The sequence below is a fragment of the Humulus lupulus genome, chromosome 1 (assembly GCF_963169125.1).
Source record: "Humulus lupulus chromosome 1, drHumLupu1.1, whole genome shotgun sequence".
NCBI classification, from domain to species: Eukaryota; Viridiplantae; Streptophyta; class Magnoliopsida; order Rosales; family Cannabaceae; genus Humulus; species Humulus lupulus.
In genome coordinates this window covers 17,526,394-17,546,893 of record NC_084793.1, presented here as the reverse complement: position 1 = coordinate 17,546,893, position 20,500 = coordinate 17,526,394, and the positions used below count along the sequence as shown (strand labels likewise).

The 20,500-nt window shown below is 38.6% G+C and overlaps 1 protein-coding gene across 3 annotated transcripts; it reads right to left on the bottom strand.

The window, feature by feature from the left end:
* Positions 1–13,378: 13,378 nt before the first annotated feature.
* LOC133787645 (probable polyamine transporter At1g31830) lies at positions 13,379–16,333 on the bottom strand. Of its 3 annotated transcripts, none has more exons than XM_062225562.1 (3): positions 15,959–16,333; positions 13,852–15,301; positions 13,379–13,769 (listed from the first exon to the last, which is right to left on the bottom strand). In XM_062225562.1, exon 2 carries the CDS (start codon positions 15,257–15,259, stop codon positions 13,868–13,870), a length of 1,392 nt encoding a protein of 463 aa, XP_062081546.1. In that variant the 5' UTR covers positions 15,260–15,301; positions 15,959–16,333; the 3' UTR covers positions 13,379–13,769; positions 13,852–13,867. The 3 variants fall into 3 exon arrangements, with proteins under 3 accessions (XP_062081546.1, XP_062081545.1, XP_062081544.1); XM_062225561.1 differs by having other exon boundaries at positions 16,118–16,333; XM_062225560.1 differs by lacking the exon at positions 15,959–16,333 and having other exon boundaries at positions 13,852–15,936.
* Between the last annotated feature and the right edge of the window lie 4,167 nt (positions 16,334–20,500).

Sequence of the window (20,500 nt, the reverse complement as noted above, 5' to 3'; positions counted from 1 at the left end):
CCTTGCAGACCCGGTTCAAGAAAGAATTGATCAACTGGAAAAGGCCTTTAGGCTCCTGCAAAATGAGCGAGGTCGGAGTCGAGATGAGGATTCTGACGAGGAGCTCGAGCCATTCGCTCCCCATATTTCCAACACTCCGTTTCCTCAAGGGTTTCGAATCCCTCATGTCCCGCCTTTTGAGGGGAAGTCCGACCCGTACAGCCATCTGAGTACATTTAATACCTTAATGAGAGTAAGTAATGTGGGTTACGAGCTCAGATGCATGTTATTTCCAGCATCGCTTACAGGACCAGCAAAAAGCTGGTTCGAAAAATATAAAATACATTCGATCACTTCTTGGGATCAGTTATCAAAGGATTTCAAGAAACAGTTCAGAGCCATGATTGGGGTAAGACCCGAGGCATCAACTCTAACCAACGTTTGGCAACAGCCAAGCGAGACATTGAAAAGCTACCTTACGAGGTTTAATTTGGAAGTTGCCCGAGCTCGAAATGTGGATGGCAGCGGTCATCTAATGGCTGTCCAAGTTGGAGTAATGCCGGGGAGTCCTCTCTGGGACGATATGCAGAGAAAACTAGTGAGGTCCTTAACCGAGTTTAATAAGCGAGCTCAGAGGTTTGTCAATGTAGAGGAGGCGAGGTCAACACTGAATATGACTTCTCAGCCCGTAACTACAACGATAAACGTAAACTCTGCCTCAACCTCGGCGAACCCACCAGTTTCAAAGCCTCTTGCAGAAAACCCTTCAAAAAGAAAGAAGAACGAAGAGAGTGACCCCGAGGTAGAAGGGGGAAAGAAGAAGAAGAGGGAAAGGTATTTCTCCGTGTACAAAGTGTACACCGAGCTCAACGAGTCTCGGGAGAATATATACCTGGCTAATGAAAACCAGGTCCCTTTCAGGCGCCCAGACCCCATGAGAAATCAGAAGTCCAAGAGGGACTCCAATAAGTACTGTCGATTTCACAGAGACACTGGTCACACTACTGATGAATTCAGGCAGTTGAAGGATGAGATTGAAGGATTGATCTCGAGAGGCTATTTCAGACAGTATGTCAAAAACCAGAGTAATAATTAGGCTTCTACTAGCCAGAGGGCAGCTGCACCGCAACCTGCTCAAAACAATAATTCCAGAGCAAGGGAAGAAGATAGGCCCCCTCCAATTGATGGAGAAGATGTGATAACCATCTCGGGCGGGCCTCATCTCGCAGGGATGGGCAGGAATTCCCAAAAGCGATATGTGAACGAGCTAAAAACTGGGGACGGGTCTCCTTATGAACCCGAACCTAGAGCTCCAAAATGCCAAAAGATTGAATCTCAGCCGATAACCTTTACTGAGGACGACGCGTCCCATGTTCAGTTTCCCCACAATGACCCACTGGTCATCACTCTCTAGCTCGCGAATAAGAGAGTTCACCGAGTTCTCATAGATAATGGGAGCTCAGTGAACATTCTCTATAAGGCCACCTTAGAAAAGATGGGACTCGCGCTTCGAGGCCTAAAAGCATGTGCAATGACCTTGTACGGTTTTTTAGTAGAAGGGATTGCCTGTATGGGGTCCATCGAACTCCTGGTAACCTTGGGAGACTACCCAGTCTCAGTAACCAAGATGATGGAGTTTGTAGTAGTGGACCTACCATCGGCCTACAACGTGCTGCTCGGGAGACCCGCCCTAGTAGGGCTGGGGGCAGTCTCGTCTGTAAGGCATCTGTCCATCAAGTTCCCGACTTCTAGTGGCATCGGGATGCTGAAGGGAGACCAGCTAGCCGGAAGGGAATGCTATAGAATTTCCGTAAGAGGAAATAAACAGGCGAGCGAACAAGCACTCATCATTATCCAAAATAAGTACGGGACGGTCTTGGAGATAGATGAAGAGATCGATCCAAGAGTGGAAGAAAAAGCTGATCTCGAACCATTAGAAGAGCTCGAAGAAATCATGCTCGAAGAATCAGATCCCTCGAAAATGGTAAAGGTCGGGAAACATCTACGAGAAGAAACTAAATAACAATTAATTTTCTTTTTGAAGAAAAACCAGGATGTCTTTGCGTGGTCACATTCGGACATGGTAGGAATAAGTCCGAATATAGTGAGCCACGCGCTAAATATCGATAAAAGCTTCCCACCGAAGCAACAAAAGCGAAGACAACTGGACAACGATAGAAAAAAGGCACTGAAAGAGGAAGTCGACAGGTTAAAAGCAAACTGATTCATTAGGGATGCTTTTTACCCTGATTGGGTAGCCAATTCGGTACTGGTCCCAAAGCCCAATGGGGTATGGCGAACCTGCATTGACTACTCGGACCTCAACAAGGCCTGTCCAAAGGACTGCTTTCCTTTACCACAGATTGACCAGCTCGTGGATGCCACGGCAGGGCATGGACTAATGTCATTCATGGATGCCTATTCTGGATATAACCAGATTGCCATGCATGCCCCCGACCAGGAACATACGAGCTTCATAACAGATAAAGGGTTATACTATTATAACGTCATGCCATTCGGGCTCAAAAATGCTGGAGCCACATACCAGCGGCTCGTGAACATGATTTTCTCAGAGCAAATAGGGAACAACATGGAAGTTTATGTTGACGACATGTTAGTCAAGTCTCAACTTAACGATAACCATGTTGATGATCTCGAAGAATGCTTTGTGGTGCTCCGGAAATATAACATGAAGCTTAACCCTCAGAAATGCTTCTTTGGAGTATCTTCAGGAAAATTCCTGGGTTTCATTGTAAATGCTTGAGGAATGGAAGCTAACCCAGACAAGATCCAGGCCCTGATCGATATGCCCTCACCTCGAAAATACAAAGATGTCCAGAGTTTGACCGGCAGAATGGCGACACTAAGTAGGTTTATCTCGAAATCTACAGACCGTTGTCTTCCGTTTTTCAACCTGTTGAGGGGAGGCAAGAAATTTGAATGGACGGAAGAATGCGAGTTGGCCTTCCAGGAGCTTAAGAAACACCTTGCAGAACCCCCTATCTTATCAAAACCTATTATGAGAGAAGTGATGTACTTATATCTTGCCACTACCGAGCCCGCCATAAGTGCAGTGCTCGTACGAGAGGAAAATAAGGTGCAAAGGCCTGTATATTACGTTAGTAAAAGGTTACTAGGGGCAGAGTCGAGATATCCCTTGATGGAAAAGCTAGCTCTCAGCTTAATTCACTCATCTCAGAAACTTCGGCCCTACTTTCAAGCGCACCCGATCCATGTACTAACTGATCAACCACTAAGACAAGTCTTGTCTAAGCCAGAAGCTTCAGGTCAACTTCTTAAATGGGCAGTTGAACTCGGGCAATTCGAGATCACCTATCATCCAAGGACGACCATTAGGGCACAAGCCTTGGCAGACTTCATAGTGGAATGTACTGGCATGACCAGTGATGAAGTTATAACCCCGGCCCACGAGCTGTGGAAACTTTAAGTTGATGGGTCATCTAATGAAAATGGATCGGGGGTAGGAGTAATTTTGATCACTCCTGCAGGAAGCTGATTTCATTCTGCCTTGAGATTTGACTTCAACGCATCAAATAACGAGGCCGAATATGAGGCTTTACTGGCGGGACTTCACATAGCCAAGGAGCTCAATGCTAAAGCAATACATTGCTACAGCGACTCCCAGCTAGTGGTTAACCAAATTTTGGGAGAGTATCAGGCCCGCGGTACAAGAATGGCAGCTTACTTAAAAAAGGAAAAATCAACATTGGAACACTTCGATTTCTATGCAATAGAACAGGTCCCCCGAGAACAAAACTCGAATGTGGACGCTTTAGCTCGACTCGTTACCTCCACCGAGAATGATGAGCTAAATATCGTACCAATTGAACATCTCTCGGCACCTAGTATTAACGAGCCAGAGCCGGAAGACGTGTGTATGATTGATTCCGAGCCTACCTGGATGACTTCGATAGTCGAATATCTCGAGACCGGCGTCCTTTCGAAAGATTGGAACCAGGCTCGAAAGTTGATGTATCAAATCCCCCGTTACACCATTATGGATGGAAGGTTGTATAGAATAGGATATTCCATGCCATTACTTCAGTGTCTGACTCCACCCGAAGCCAAGAAAATCATTGAAGAAATTCACGAAGGGTTATGTGGAGACCATACTGGGGGGCATAGCTTGTTCAAGAAAATCATACGCCAAGGATATTTCTGGCCTACCATCAAGTCAGATTCTTTTGAGTACGTAAAGAAGTGTGATAAGTGCCAGCGATTCGCCACAATTCCTCAAGCTCCACCGTCCGAGCTGACTATGATGACCTCCCCATGGCCATTTGTGGTATGGGGAATCGACCTCATAGGCTCTCTCCCAACTGGCAAGGGCGGGGTGAAGTACGCGGTAGTCGTCGTAGATTACTTCACGAAGTGGACAGAAGCTGAACCGTTAGCAACTATAACCTCCAAAATAGTCCTTGACATTGTAGTGAAGAATATCATATGTCGATACAGGATGCCGAGGAAAATTGTATCCGACAACGAAACGTAGTTCGACAGCGATCTGTTTACCAACTTTTTCAAAAAAAATGGAATAATAAAGAGTTTTTCGTCAGTAGCCCATCCCCAGGCGAATGGCCAAGTTGAAGCTGTAAACAAAACTCTAAAGAGTTCGCTGAAGAAAAAGTTGGAAGAAGCAAAAGGACGATGGCCCGAAGATTTGCCCCAAGTCCTATGGGGATATAGGACTACGGCCCGAACATCGACAGGACATACCCCGTTCTCTCTGGCATACGGTTGCGAGGCTATGTTGCCAGTTGAGGTTGAAATTCCCACAATTCAAGCCCTCGCTTAAGATCAAGCCTCGAACCACACTCAGCTCGAAGAAACTCTTGACCTGATTGAAGAAAGAAGGAATGAAGCTCAGCTAAAAAATGCTGCATACCAACAGCGAGCTACCAAGTACTTCAACAAAAGGGTTCGGGATTGAAAATTCGGTGTGGGAGACTTAGTGCTAAGGCGTGTATTCTTGGCAACGCGAGATCCAGCAGCTGGTGTGCTTGGGCCAAATTGGGAAGGACCTTACCAGATAGAGTTAGTCATCCAACCCGGTGTTTACAAGTTGGCGAGATTGGATGGAAGTCTAGTACTGCGAGCATGGAATGGCTAACACCTATGACCTTACTATCAATAGTATAGGAAGGATGTTGCCTATAACCATGCTTGTTTATCTGTACTGTTTTGTCTATTTTTGGATTTTTCCAAATAAAGATTTATTTCGTTTAATATGTTATGTTTTTTCATTTTTTTTTTGCAATCTCTCTTAATTTAATAACCTATGGTCACATTCATAGGATATTAAGGGGGCATCATTGGTATATATACCATCAGCTTGAAAAATAAAATAACATATACGAAATACATGCAAGTGTTTGGATATAACCAAATGTGCGAGCTAAGATAGTTTGGATGTAACCAAGCTATCAAGCATAAAAAAAAACGTACAAGTGTTTGGATATAACCAAATGCACGAGCTAAGATAGTTTGGATGTAACCAAGCTATTAAGCATAAAAAAAAAACGTACAAGTGTTTGGATATAACCAAATGCGCGAGCTAAGACAGTTTGGATGTAACCAAGCTATCAAACATAAAAAAAAACATACAAGTATTTGGACATAACCAAATACGCGAGCTAAGACAGTTTGGATATAACCAAACTATATTAAAATGTAAGTGTGTGGATTACAAACCTAACACAACCTTAATAGGTTTGGAACAAACCAGCTAAAACTAATCGGCAGTAAGTTGGAGCATAACCCACTTCGGATAAGCCGAGACCGAGGCTGGAGTATCTTGCAAAACAATAGTTTCGACCTCATAACCTCGGAGAGATAACCGAGGACGAGAAAAAGTAGCTAAAAAGTAAGGTATAACTAAACCGTTTGCATTACACACCATACAAGTACTTTCGGGTGCATGGTTAAAGTAATATTCGACCTTGATAAATAACGAGATTGGAAGCGGATAATTCGAGCAAACTGTGCATGAATGCATTGAACCTCGAGCTTAAATCCAAACTATGTTTGTATGATTAAACAAGCATATACGACTCTTTAATATAAGATGTGCAAAATATTTCGTACCGAGAAATGTAAAGCATATATATTAAAAGAAAGAGAAATTGGCCCTACGGGCATAAATTAAAACAATTACAAAAATAAAGGGACGCAGCCCCGAGGTAAGATTTATGAAGGAGCAGTCTCCTTAGCCTTCTCAGCATCAGCAACACTAAACTCTCCAGAACGAATAGCATGACTACCCTTCTGAGTCTCCCGAGGAGCCTCCTCCACTTCAAGCCGAGCCTGCCATTTGGCCACAAATCCTGCCTCGAAAGAGCCTAGGAAGCTAGTGTCGAGGTCAGCGTTGCTGGCCCAGATCCTATACATGGCTAGATCAACCGCCTTGTCCTTCTTCTCTTTGAACTCGGCAAGGAGACGAGCCTTTTAATTCTCGATTATCTTGAAAGTGGCGGCCTTCTCCTCCTCAAGCTTGGCATTAGCCTTCTCCAGCTCGGCAAGCCGAGCATTCGCCTTTTCAAGCTCGGCTGTCTTAGCCTCGACCTCTATCTTCGCAGCCTTGAGCTCATCAGCCATCTTAAGCTGAAGATCCTTCGACCCTTGGGCCAAAGACATGCTCGAGTGCACCTCGTTGGTCAGCTTATAATTAAGCTGAGCTGAGACAACAAGAGCCTGACACACAAAGAGATTGAATTAGAACATACGCTAAGGCACATAAACAATTAAAAGTAAGTTGTGAAAATTTACCTCGGCAATAAGCTCAATACTCTTGTCATAAAGAGTATTGCAGTCCCGAGCTTTATTCAAAAACTCCCAATGCTCAGCGTCGAAACCACCAAGGCTCTGACCCACCCGAGACAGGATGTCCGAACCAAGTATAGCCCCGTGGGCACCAGCAGCATTGTCAATCGCGAACTCATCAACATGAGGTCGGATCGACAACATATGTGACTTGGAAGTTGAGGGCTTCTTCGGGGGTGGGCCGAGTACTGGGTGGACTTTGACCGGGGGAAGCGCGAAAGAAGCGGTTGAGATGAATGCGTTGACCTGGGCAGTCGGGTCCTCGGCTGTGCTCGCAGTAGTCGGAGCTGGTGGAGTCTTCTTAGTGCGCTTGAGGACTTTGGAGGGTCGGTCCGACCTCCGCGAGCCTCTTGGGCGCTTACTCTTTTGAGTCCCCCTCGCCACTAGCGAGCACGGCATCAAGGTCGGAATCCATGGCACCTACACAAATAAAGATTTAGCATGGTACTAACAGACAAAGAATAAAGAACAAGTAAAGAAAAACCTAACTGGAACTCTCCCCTGAGCTCGTGCTCGGCGACCAAGAAATCCCTCTATCTTCAGAAGAGGCTGGGGGAGTGCCTTCCCTATAGGTGGAAGTCAATCTCGAAAGGTCCCTATAGTCATTAGTTCCATAATGAACGACTACTCCATCCCACACCTCATTCAAGCTATACATGGTGTCGTATGTCCCGAGCCAACTATCAAACCTATGAACCTTATCATCTACCCAAGACCATACATAGAAATGGTTCCTATCGTCTTTACACAAAACTAACCTATCGGGTTTATGTTTTAGCAGTGACGGAGACCACATATTCGAGCTAAGGATGACTGTACCTTACTCATCGGAGCCCGAGCTCGAGGCCTCATCGTTGGCCTCATTCCCCGATTGTGGACTTCTATGACGGGCTAGAGATGGGGGCCTCGCATCTCTTCTCGGGGGGAGGTTGTCGGTTGGCAAAGGAACGAGCACCCATCGGGTGTATTTCTTATTGGACCAATCCGATGTAAACTGATCTTCCCCTAAGAGCTCACATGCTCGAAGCTTGTCTTCGTCCAGGAGATAGGAGAAGGATCTCCTGCCGTAAGGGAGTTGGAGCAGAGTCTCTCTATGCTCCTTCATCTCATCGGTGGGAGCAGGGCGATGATAGTTGGCTGGAAAAGCAAATGCATTTCAACTAAGTACGGGACTAAAAACAAAGTTTGAGCACATAAAAGAAATAGGTTGAGGTACTTACGAATCCGTCTGAACGAGTAGTATCGAGACGGGGCTAGGCCATCTCTCCAGAAGAAGGCCTTCTTGAAGTCAGGAGGATGATTAGGAAGATCCTCGAACATCTTCTTCTCCTTGGGATATCTCGAGAGATAGTAGATGCCATCTCCTCCCCGAGCTCGGGAGGGATTACTTTTCAAACAAAAGAGATATAAGATCTCTACAGGCGAGGGCCCTTCCCACTTCAGCTCGTGGTAAAGCGACCTTAGGGCCGACAGAACCCTATAAGAGTTGGTATTGAGCTAGAAGGGAGCTAGCCCAACATAGTCCAAGAAGCCTTTAAAGAAGGACTTCAACAGAAGGATAACTCCTGCCTTCATGTGCTCCTGGCTCCAAGCCGCATACCTCAGTCTGCTGTCAGGGTTTCCATCTCCCGGAGCACGGCAGCTCCGCTCGTGGGCAGTCGGAGCTCGGCACCTAAGCAAGCCCGACATCCCTAAGCCGTGAAGGGCCAGAATATCAGATATCTGTCCTAGCGACGTGACCGAGCTCCAGTAGTGCTTGGCCTCGAAGAATTCCCTCCTCAGCTGCGAAGTGGAGGGTTCCCCCATCAGTGAAAACTACAGATCACCTGGTTTGAAGGCAACTGTCACTCTAAGCTTAGGGTCGAGGGGAATCGGTCTAGGCTCGGTATCAGGATCCGGGTGAAGGGCGACCCTTAGTATTTTCCTTTTCCCTTCTTCGACCTCGTTTATCTGACGTCGGAAGTGATCTTGAGTGTCCTCTTGCTCACGCCTCAGTTTGTGCTGTCGAATTAAACACTGGTTCCGAGTAAAAGGAGACTCCGGGCTTGGAGTTATTGGTGAATAAGGAATCGCGAGCTTTGACCCCCACCACTTTCCCGAATTCTGCAGCATCTAACAAGAAAGCAAAAGGGTGAGGGCCAAGCGAGCAAGAAATAATGAGAAATAATACCTAAGCTCGAATGATCGAGGCTACAAGGCAAGCTCGATCCAAAGGATGAGGCCAATCTCAGAGCGTGTCTTTTACCGAAAGGAAAGAAGGTGGACATGTTGTGGGAAATCCCGAAATATCAGGGAAAAAACATGGCGGTTATTAAAAAGATGATATTTTTTAGAATCGTGCATTCTTTAAAACCCAGATTTTGTACCCAATATCTTGGTGTGCAAGATAGGTCCTCAAAAATTTAAAAACTCAGAAAAAGACCATATTTGAGTCTTCCTACATATGAACTGGATTTAGAACCAGTAATGTGGAAACCTAAACCTAATATCTATTGATCAAAGCATCCTAGTGCATTAAACTAAAGAATGAACCAACACAGGTCTAGTGACTAAGATGCAATAGAGGCAGAAACACACGTAAAAGAGCAAAAAATATATAAAGCCAAGATCAGATACTTACACAATGTAATCAGTGGGAATAGAGAAATGGATGACTGAACGAGCGGTTGCAAGTACGATCTCACCGATTCAAAAAGTCCAACCGTGTTTTGTCTTCTCGGCTTGGAGAACATGCAAGAATCGGACAAGAATGGCTCTGGTATTTTCTCTCTAAAATATTTTCGAATGTAAGGGAAAAATGAAGAAGACGACTGGAAGCTTATTTATAGGCCCATGGAGATGTTGAAAGTCGACCCAATCTAAGCCATTGGCCAGATTCCGTGCCAAATCCGACGGTCAGGGATAAGTGATATGATGGTACTGTAAAGGTGGCAGGTGAACGATCGTGGGCAGGTTTACAAGGTACTCAAGTACCTTGAATAGGCAATACTCAACTAACGCGTGTCCATACTCGAGTATGTGTGACGGTGCGGTTCCTGAAGAAAGTAGTTCAAAAGTTTTCTTCTCATAGGATTCAAACTAATACTTTTGAGGGGGCAAAATGTTACACCCAGATTTCGAGACTTGAGATTGTGACCTCGAAAGCTGGATCCGTCAGGTGTGAGCTCGCGATAGCTAAAATACATGTTCGTAATCTAGACGCCAACTCCTCGAGGCAGGTGGCAACCTCGAAGATAGGTAGCCTCGAAGTCGATATAAGCTCGAAAACGGAACATCGAAGTGTATCCATTGTTGGGCAGCCTCGGATCAAGTGGATCGAGCTTGGCATGAGTACGAGCTCGGAGTAAGGTGGCCTCAGTGGTATTTACCCACTTCGAGCTGGTCTTGGGAAAGTAATACAACTCGTAATTCAATCAGAGACCCAGACTGGCATGATGTTGATTGCTGATCTCGAACGGCTTAATAGGCCACCTGAGGAGACGCAGTCCATGCATTCAAGAGATATTTATTGTTGTAACTTCCCTACAATAAAGGGATATTAACTAGTCGGTTATGCGCCCCTGGTCTTCAGGGGATGTTTCCTTGTATATAGGAGTTACAAACTTTAAAGTCATTAAGTTTATTAATGAACAGAATAACTTCCTGAAACGTGTGAGATTGTATTATGAGATCTCCTCTATAAATAGAGAAGTCATGTACCTTTGTAAATGACCGAAATTTTGTGATCTGGAGAATTCATCCCTGAAGAATTTCCAGAAATTTCCTAAGTTCTAATAAAAAAGACTCGTGGACTAGGCAGAGTTAACTGCTGAACCACGTAAAAAACTCTCATTATTTTACTGTGTTATTCTTGCCATAGTTTTTACTGTTTACGTGCTCTACATTTTAAGTTGACGAAAAATGGCGTCAACAATTACTAATTTTATATTAAATTTTTCTTTGGTTGTTTTGCAATTTTTTTTGTTATATGAATTGTGTTTAAAATTATTTTTTATTTATTATAAACATTTTTTCCTTTTTTTTTTAGATTGTACGTTTCTTTTTTCAAATTTTGGGTAAGGTAAACAATTGCTTGATTGATCTTTGACAGATTTGTAAAAAAAAATTATAGAGCTAGGTTAAATAAGATGTATTAGGAGGGGTAATCAGTTATCTTGCAAGGAGTAACTTTCTGCCATAAGAGGGGTAACCAGTTACCATGAGAGGGGTGACGGGTTACTCATATTAAATATGAAAACAAACATCAAATTTGAAGGAAAAAGAGGGAGAACACTTCATTAAAAAAAGGAAGAAGAAGTAACTATGATTATAGTAACATGAGTAACCAGTTACCATAAAGAACCATAAATATACACATATCAGAATGTGAAGGTAAATAGTTACCACATATATGAAGATAGAAAGAAAAAAAATCAGATCCACCCTTTTTCCCTTCTCTCCCATCTTTTTCATATAATTTTTTTTTTCTAGATTTGAATGTTCCCATTAGGGTAACTGGTTACCCATTCACGTTTTCATATTTTTATTAGTTTTCTTTCCAAATTTCGGTGTTCCTATAAAGGTTACAGTAAAAATAAAATGCTGAAAAAATTGAGTTGAATTTTTTTACATATAGTGGAAAAAACAATAAAAAAATTACAATAATAGAAGAATAAATAAAAAAATAGTAAAATAATTATGTAATGTTAAAATATGTGTGAAAAAAAGGGGAAAAAAATGGATTGAGAAAAGAATAAATACAAAAAATGAAGAAAAATGAAGGAAAACAAATTAGAAAGAAAACTAAAAAAATATGAAAAAAAAAAAACAAAACAAAAGAAAATGATGAAGGAAAAAAAACAGTTGAATGAATAAAAATAAAAAGAAGAAGAGGAAAAATAATGGAAAAGTAGAAATAATAAAAATATGAATGAAAAAATTGGTAGAACAAAATGAAAAAAAAAAAAGAAAAAGAAAAATGGAAGAAGACATAAAGAAAGAAAAAAAAGGTCAAATGTGTGAAAAAAGAAAAAAAAAATAGAAGGAGAAAATAATAAATACAAAAATGAAGAAAAATATAAGGAAAAAATGAAAAAAAAAAGGGGGAAAGAAAACTGAAAAAATATGAAGAAAAAAAATACAAATGAAAGAAAAAAACAAATAAATGAATAAAAATGAAAATAATAATAAGAAGGAGAAGAAGAAAAATAATAATAGAAAAATGGAAAGAAAAAAAATGATAAAGGAAAAAATTGGTAGAATAAAAAAAGAAAAATGAAAAAATGGAAGAAAAATCAGTAATGAAAAAAAATAACTGAAAAAATAATTAAAAATGAAAAAAAAAATAAAAAATTGAAAATAATAAAATAAAATTACTTTCAAAATAAAAGAAAACATAACTATGATAAAAATATGACATTTTCATATTTTAGTTAGCTACTAATTATGATTCTCATTATTTAATTTTTTTTTTAATAAATTTTCCCAAAGAAAGTATAATTCTTATATTTTTGAACATTAATGGTATAAAAACTATATTTTTGAAAAATTCCTAAGGTGAAAACACATGAAATATAAAGGTAAAATAGTATATAACCTAAAATATTAATTATTCAATAATTTTTAAATAGAAACGCTTAGTAAAATGAGTTTTTAATCACTTTGTGCATTATTTATTTTTTCATAATTTCTTACAAAGTGACTTGTCAGACATACTCGAAGCCTTCAACACACTTAGGCCAACTGCAATCACACGGGATTACGGCAATATATGCCGTGGAGAGCACAAATCCAGCCCCAACCCAACTCCAAAAATACCCGCACTTACCCGTTTATGAACAGTGTCACAACATATATGTCGTGCACTGTTCACACGACATTTTTTTTTTATTAAGATAAATATATTTATATATATAAACATATGAGTATTATTTGGGTTTATATTTTATTTTGAGTTTTTTAAATTATAAATACACATATAATTTAATTTATTATTAAATAATAATATAATAATAAATAATATATTTTTTTGTGTAACTTTTAGTATTGTGGTTGGAATAGAAAAAAAATATGGTGTTAAGATTCTTTAGTTTTGGTGTTGGTACAACACCATAATAAGGTAATGGGTTGGAGATGCTCTTAATACCTTTCAAATATAAGCAACACTTATCTGAAAGTTTACTACAAAAAAATTACTAAAAAATATTATTTTGGAAAATGACATTAAAAAATATATATTTTCAATAATTAATCCTTTATGAAACTAGCAATACATCTCTACCTAATTTTTTTTGGGATTTTTTCAATATATATCCACAACTAGAAGGGGAAAAAAACGTTTATAGTGTTGATTTGTTTTTTCAAATATACGACCATCAACATCTTTACAGCAATTGAAGTTTTATCAGGAGCAGTTAGATGTTCATTTTCCCCTGAAAGTTGAAACAATTAATGTTTAAAAAACAGTTGATTTTTCCAATTAAGAGACAAAAGAAAAAGGTGTCATCGTTTTTTTAATTTTTTTTTCAAAGAGTATCTTTAAAAAGAATAAAGTGAAAAACATTATTCATAAGTCAGTTGGTGAAATCAACAATGGCATGGCATTAACATGTAAAAGCTTGATCAAAGTCTACCAGCATTTCAGCCTCATCAACTTAACAGAATAGTATAAAATAAAGCCAAAAAGTTACACAGTTTCCCTTTAGAGGAGCCTGAACAAGAGTCATTCAACGGTAACAACATTAAGCTGAGCTCCTCATGGAAACCATTACATCGTTATTTCGTTTCGTGGCAATGGTAAGAGCATTTCTTATGTTGATATCTCTTGAAGTTGCCATCATTGTGTTTTAGCATAATATCATCTTATCCATTTGCTTAATCTACACAGCTCACTTTCTCTCACCACCACAACACTCTTGAATAAGACTCAACTCTTGTCCACATGCTTTTTACATAAAAGATTCTCCTGATATCTACAAGAAGGAGATAACGATGATCATGTATATGAGATAGCAACCAATCTCAGAGGTAAAGAAAATCTTAAAAATGGTTTACCAGATTTCGCCGCCGGTTATTGCAGTACTGATCCGATATCAGGAAGGTCAGGGGCCACACAGAATCTTAACCATCTCTTCTTCTCAGTGTACTTGAGACAAGGATACATAACCAGCCCAATTATCACAGCAAAGATGCTTAATACCATAACCTTCAAAGAAGCAAGAGCTAAGACCACAACAATCAGTAGGGTCGGGGGAATACAAAGCATAATTGCACCTGTTGTACCGACGGGGATCTTATAAGGCCGAGATGCAGCTGGATATTTCATCCTTAACTTGACAAATGCTATGAACTCCATTATCATTCCAAAACAGTATAAATAGTTCTCCGCTGCTACAATCTCTTGAAAACTCATCCATGAAAGTAGAATCACACCAGATGCAGAAAATAAAATTCCTATAATAGGAGTCCCATGCCGAGACTTCTTGCCAAAGAATGCTGGAAGCATCCCACGGTATGCCATCCCCTGAAGCTGATAAGCATCACTGCTCATCTCAGCTACAAACATCCCCATGTTTGACAAAGCAGATGCAGCTTGGACCCAAAATCTTAACCATACACCACCTAGTATTTTAGCAATTTCTGAGAAGTAGCCATCAGACCAGAGTTCACGATCCACCGGGATAGCTCCTGTTCCTACCAGAAGTGGAAAAATGTATCCTGATACAACCAAAATAAGAGCATAAAAGAGAGCTCTTGGAAGCGTTTTGCTCGGGGTTTCTACCTCCCCCGCCAGAGTACTAATTGAATCCCAGTAATTGAGATTCCAGAACAAAACGTTCAAGTACAATGCCCAGTTCACATTTTGCATATCCACCACAAGCCATCTTGAGGGTTGTAACTTAGGAATTGCAACAAGTCCCATAAATATGAAAGGAAGTAGAGAAAATATTCCAAGTAAAATAGCAACCCAGCCCACTAAGCTCAAGCCCCTATAGTTCAAATAAGTGAAAAATGCAGTCAAACACAATATGGCAATTACTCTGTATAATCCAGTTTCCAACTCGGGGACTCCCGATTTTAGATAGTCTAGGAATAAAACGGGGTATAGAGCATTGTCAATGACCCCACTCAGCCATTTCATCCAACCTTGCTGGAAGCCCCAATAAGGACCCAACGCTGATGAAACCCAAACAACATATCCACCATTTTCCGGAAACATGGTCGCCATTTCAGCAGTTATTAAGGCCTCAGGAACACTCCATATGAGTGCAAAAACCAGAAAACCAAGAAGGGCTAAGAGGGGACCAGCAGCCTGCACACTGTCTTCAACTCCAAATGGACCCCCTGAGACCTCATAGAAGATCAAGAACACAAGAGGCAACATTGAAACCTTTTGAATTCTCTCTAGTTTAGGAGAAGAGCCTTCTCCTAAATGAACGTATACATCACTATTGTACTCCATCGTTGGAGAGGAAGTTTGCCAAGTCAATGCACTTCTCTGCTTCTGCATGTAAAATCATAAATTGAACCATAACATATATGGGGGAATAATAGAGTAAAACATACAATGCAAGTATACAACCTGTTTCTCAGGCCTACAAGGACAATTACACAAAATGGTAGGCTCTCAAAGTGAGAATCAACCATTAGTTTTAACAATGTAAAGACATCCTAAGTTTATAACCCCCACTGATTCTACGCAAGCTCAAGCCCATACAAAAGCATATTAGAGGATACCAAAACGATTATCAATAAAATGAACAAAGCAGGTATACATATCATGACAAATAGCTAAGCAAGCAAACAGTTAGGCATGTGAAACCCCAAAAGAGAAATTAAGAGAACTAAACATTTTGTAATATCAATCTGCAAAAAAAGGCGTATGTTTAAGCTTTTTTGCATGGTGAAAGATTCAGAAAAATCCTCAGAATTCTTTGTAAGAAAATAACTATCACACAACAACAATCTAATTTCTCTCGCAAATTTCAATCAAATGTGGGCATTTCCTGGCACAGATGAATGACAGCAAGCGAAATTGAATGAAACAGAAACGTGGGTTTTCCCCAAAACAGCACAAAGAAACGAAGTAAACATCAGTGAGAGTAGATTATTAACAATCACTTGTCATATCGGCAACACTCAAGATTAATAAAAATGGTACCTTTCTATTTGGGTCGAAGATTAAGCACCAATTTGAACCCAAAGATTGACACCCAAGAAGCAAAAAAAGGAGAAAACGATGTCGTATAATAGAGATGTAAACACAGACAGAATTGTTTCAAAGTTATGAAGAAGAAGAAGAAATTGGGAAGATAGAAACCATTAAAAGCAGGGGAGGGCGTGAGTTGCGAGATGATGGAAGAGTGATGAGTCAGAAAGCGAGGGAAGTGAGTTCGAGAAGTACTCCACCACGCGTCCCCATTTTACAAACGCAACTCCTTCCTCCGAAAGTTGTCTCCTATCGATCCATTTTGGTTTCTTCTCACTTTTTCCAGTCACAGACAGCATAGCCTCTCACTCATAATTCGCCACGTTTTTTTCTTTTTTGTCTCTCTTGTTGAAACTACAATTTAATTTTTTAACTAAGTATGTTCAGAGCACTCCTAACCATTGTTTTACACTATCATTTACAATTCATAGTCAAAACTTTTAACTTTTCCATTATAATATCATTTAAATATTGGAAATTTTTTTAAAATATAATTTTTATATTATTAATGTGTAAAAATATGAGAATTATATATATATTTTTAATTTGTATGGAAATATTTATTAAAGAAAAAGTTAAATTATTGGAATCACAATTAGTAGCTAACTAAAATATAAAAATACTATATTTTTTTTATTATAGTTATATTTTTTTTAATTTTGAAGATAATTTTATTTTATTTTTTAATTTTTAATTTTTTCCTTCATTTTTTTATTATATTTTTAGTTATTATTTTTTTTCTTCTATTTTTTCCTTTTTTTTTTACTAATTTTTTCCTTCATCCTTTTTTTTCTTTCAATTTTTCCATTATTATTCTCTTCTTTTCATTTTTATTCATTTATCTATTTTTTTCTTCCATTTGTATTATTTTTTTCTCATATTTTTTTTAGTTTTCTTTCTTTTTTTCATTATATTTTATCTTCATTTTTGTATTTATTATTTTCTCCTTCTATTTTTTTTTTCCTTTTTTCACACATATGAGCTTTTTTTCTTCTTCCATTTTTTCACTTTTTTTCTACCAATTTTTTCATTCATATTTTTTTCTTTTCTTTTTTTCATTATTTTTCTTCTTCTTCTTTTCATTTGTATTTATTCATCTACTTTTTTTCATTCATCATTTCTTTTGTTTTTTTTCATATATTTTTTTTCATTTTTGTACTTATTCTTTTCTCATTCAATTTTTTTTTTCATTTTTTCACACATATATTTTAACATTACATAATTATTTTACTATTTTTTTCTTTATTATCTTTTATTATTGTAATTTTTTTTATAGTTTTTTTCACTATATGTAAAAAATTCAAATAAATTTTTTCAGTATTTTCTTTTTACTGTAACACTTATAGGAATACCAAAATTTGGAAAGAAAATTAATAAAAATATGAAAACGTGAATGGGTAACTGGTTACCCTTGTGTTCTTTGTGTGTATATTCATGAGGGTAACTGGTTACCTTCACGGATTTGAAAAAAAAAACGTACAATATAAAAAAAAACATGTTTATAATAAATAAAAATTAATTTTAAAAACAATTCATATTACAAAAAAAATTGCAAAACAACCAAAGAAAAATTTAATATAAAATTCGTAATATAAAAACAATATAATAAAAACAAATAAGCTAAAAAAATAATAATCAAATTACAAACATACCCTTCCAAATTAATAAAACTTGATTAAGAGTAAAACTATGGCATAAACCAACTTTTATAGAAATATATGGGAAAATAAACTCATAAAAGTGAAAATTATTAAAAAAAGCCATAGATTAACTTTTTTTTTTGAAAAAAAGCCATATTTTTGCACACTCTATTAAAAATCCCATATAAAATGTAATTTCTCCTTTAAATATTATATTTCCATTCATTTTAAATATTTGCTCTCACTTTCAATAATATCTCTATATCTTACAGTAATATTTATATATCTTTTAATGTTTACAATATTTATGTATATATAATGTCAAATGTAATTATACTCTATTTTTAATTAATCCAAATTTATAAATAAAATATATTTTCTTGACAATATTTAAATATTATATTTTTTTATTCATTTCAAATATTTATCTAACTATCAGTCTATAATTAAAAGTATTGTGAGAAGAAAAAATAATAATTACAATTTAAATAAATTAAGTATAATTAACTTTTGACTTGTTACTAATTTCACTTAATATAAAATAATTATAGTGCTGAGGCTAGTTCCTCGGTAGTTACAAGTCAACTTTTTAGAGCTGGAACCTTTTATACTGTTTTTATTGATTCAGGTGCTACGCATTCTTTTGTTGCTAGTAGGATTATAGATGAGTTGTGTAGACCTTGTGATTTTTATACTGTGGGGTTTGGTACGATATTGCCTACTAGGGAGTTAGTGGTATCCAGGAGATGGATTAGGTCACTATCAGTTACTGTGGATGGCAGTGAGTTATCAGTTGACTTGGTGGAGTTGGAGATGACCGATTTTGATATAATTCTTTGTATGGATTGGTTAGAGAAGTATGGGGCATAGATAGACTGTAAGAAGAAAATGGTAACCTTTAAGCCAGAGGGTGAAGAACCCTTTGTTTTTGTTGGCACTTTGCATGGATCCCGTATACCTATGATATTAGTATTTAGAGCTAGAGACCTATTACAGGGGGGATGTATAGGGTTCTTAGCTAGTGTGGTGGATACCACTCAGGTCGTGTTAGTGGGACCAGAACAGACTCGGTTAGTCTGTGAGTTTCTGGATGTGTTTCTAGAGGACCTGTCAGGATTATCTCCACATAGGGAGATTGAGTTTGTAATTGAATTAGGGCTAGGGGCAGATCCAGTGTTTAGGGCACCTTACAGGATGGCTCCAGTAGAGCTGAAGGAACTGAAGGTTCAACTACATGAGTTACTGGACTTAGGTTTTATCAGGCCCAGCTTCTCGCCATGGGGCGCATTGATTTTATTTGTGAAGAAAAAATATGGTTTTCTGAGGATGTGCAATCATTCCAAAGAAATGAATAAGTTGACTATCAAGAACATATATCCTTTGCCAAAGATTGATGATCTGTTTGACAAGTTGTAGGGTAGAATGGTATTCTCTAAGATAGGTCTTCGATTTGGTTATCAGTAGCTGAGGATCAAGGAGGAAGATATACCGAAGACAGCTTTTCGCACTAGGTATGGGCATATGAGTCTTTGGTGATGTCATTTAGATTGACTAATTCCCCGACAACAGTTATGGATTTAATGAACAGAGTGTTCAAGGAATACCTGGATCAGTTTGTGATCGTCTTTATTGACGTATATTGATATACTCTCGGACGGAGACAGAGCACGAGCATCACCTCAGATTGGTATTACAGAGGTTGAGGGAGCACAGACTGTATGCGAAGTTCAAGAAATGCGAGTTTTGGTTACCACAGGTGACTTTCTTGGGTCATATAGTCAATAAAGATGGTATTAAGGTGGATCCAGTGAAGATTGAAGTGGTCAGAGATTAGCCAAGACCGAAGAATGCTTCAGAGATCAGGAGTTTCTTGGGTTTGGCGGGATATTACAGACGCTTTGTGGAAGGGTTCTCTAAGATTGCGTCATCATTGACAGAGTTGACATGCAAGAATCAGAAATTTGTTTGATCGGACAAGAGTGAAGACAATTTTCAGAAGCTCAAGGAGAGTTTGATCACCGCTGTAACGCCCTGTTTACTCCAAGACCGTTATTGTTAGCTTTGAACCGTGCTTAACTCGTTAATCGAGTTCTTTGGTTATAAACGTGCATCTAGGTGTTGTTAATAGGCTAAGGTGAAAACCAATCAAAAGGAAATGATATATTTTATTTAAAACATAATACTATTCATGGGCCCATAAAAACGTTTACAAGTTATTTATAATACAAAATGGTCATTACAGTGTAACAATTACAACCCGCCGACCTAAGCGTCAAAAATAGGGTTAACCCCAGTCCCTTTGAGAAACTCCTTCGCCGTGGTGGTCAAGCAGCCGCATATGTACACATCGCAACCTAAGTTCTCCACTTAAGGCTGGGTGAGTTTTTCTGTCCATTTACCTACACCATATAGCACCCATGAGCCAAAGCCCAGCAAGAAAACTCAATACTGCATGAATATAATATCAAATGATGATCATAATAATCATCCAGGACTTATAGCCCTAAATAGAGGAGTGACAGTTGTAAAAGTCACTAATATGGGTTCCGTACCCTTTACAAATGAGTGATCGAGTCACTAGCTTAAATAGGATAAGTGACTGATGAGCAAGTCACCAATGTAAACCAACTGACTGACCATGGAGTCACTAATGTGGGTTCCGTACCCTTAGCCATGTGACGATACGGTCACCTGGGCCTTCTAGCCCTGGCTTCGAGTAACTAGTTATGGAACTAGATAAGCGCTTTTAGTTTTCATCGAACTTGGGGTCAGTCCGACATTAATGCTCATGATGAGTCATTCAATGTTGTTGTCGATTAGATCTAATCTTTATCAGCTCTGCGTTCATGACGCT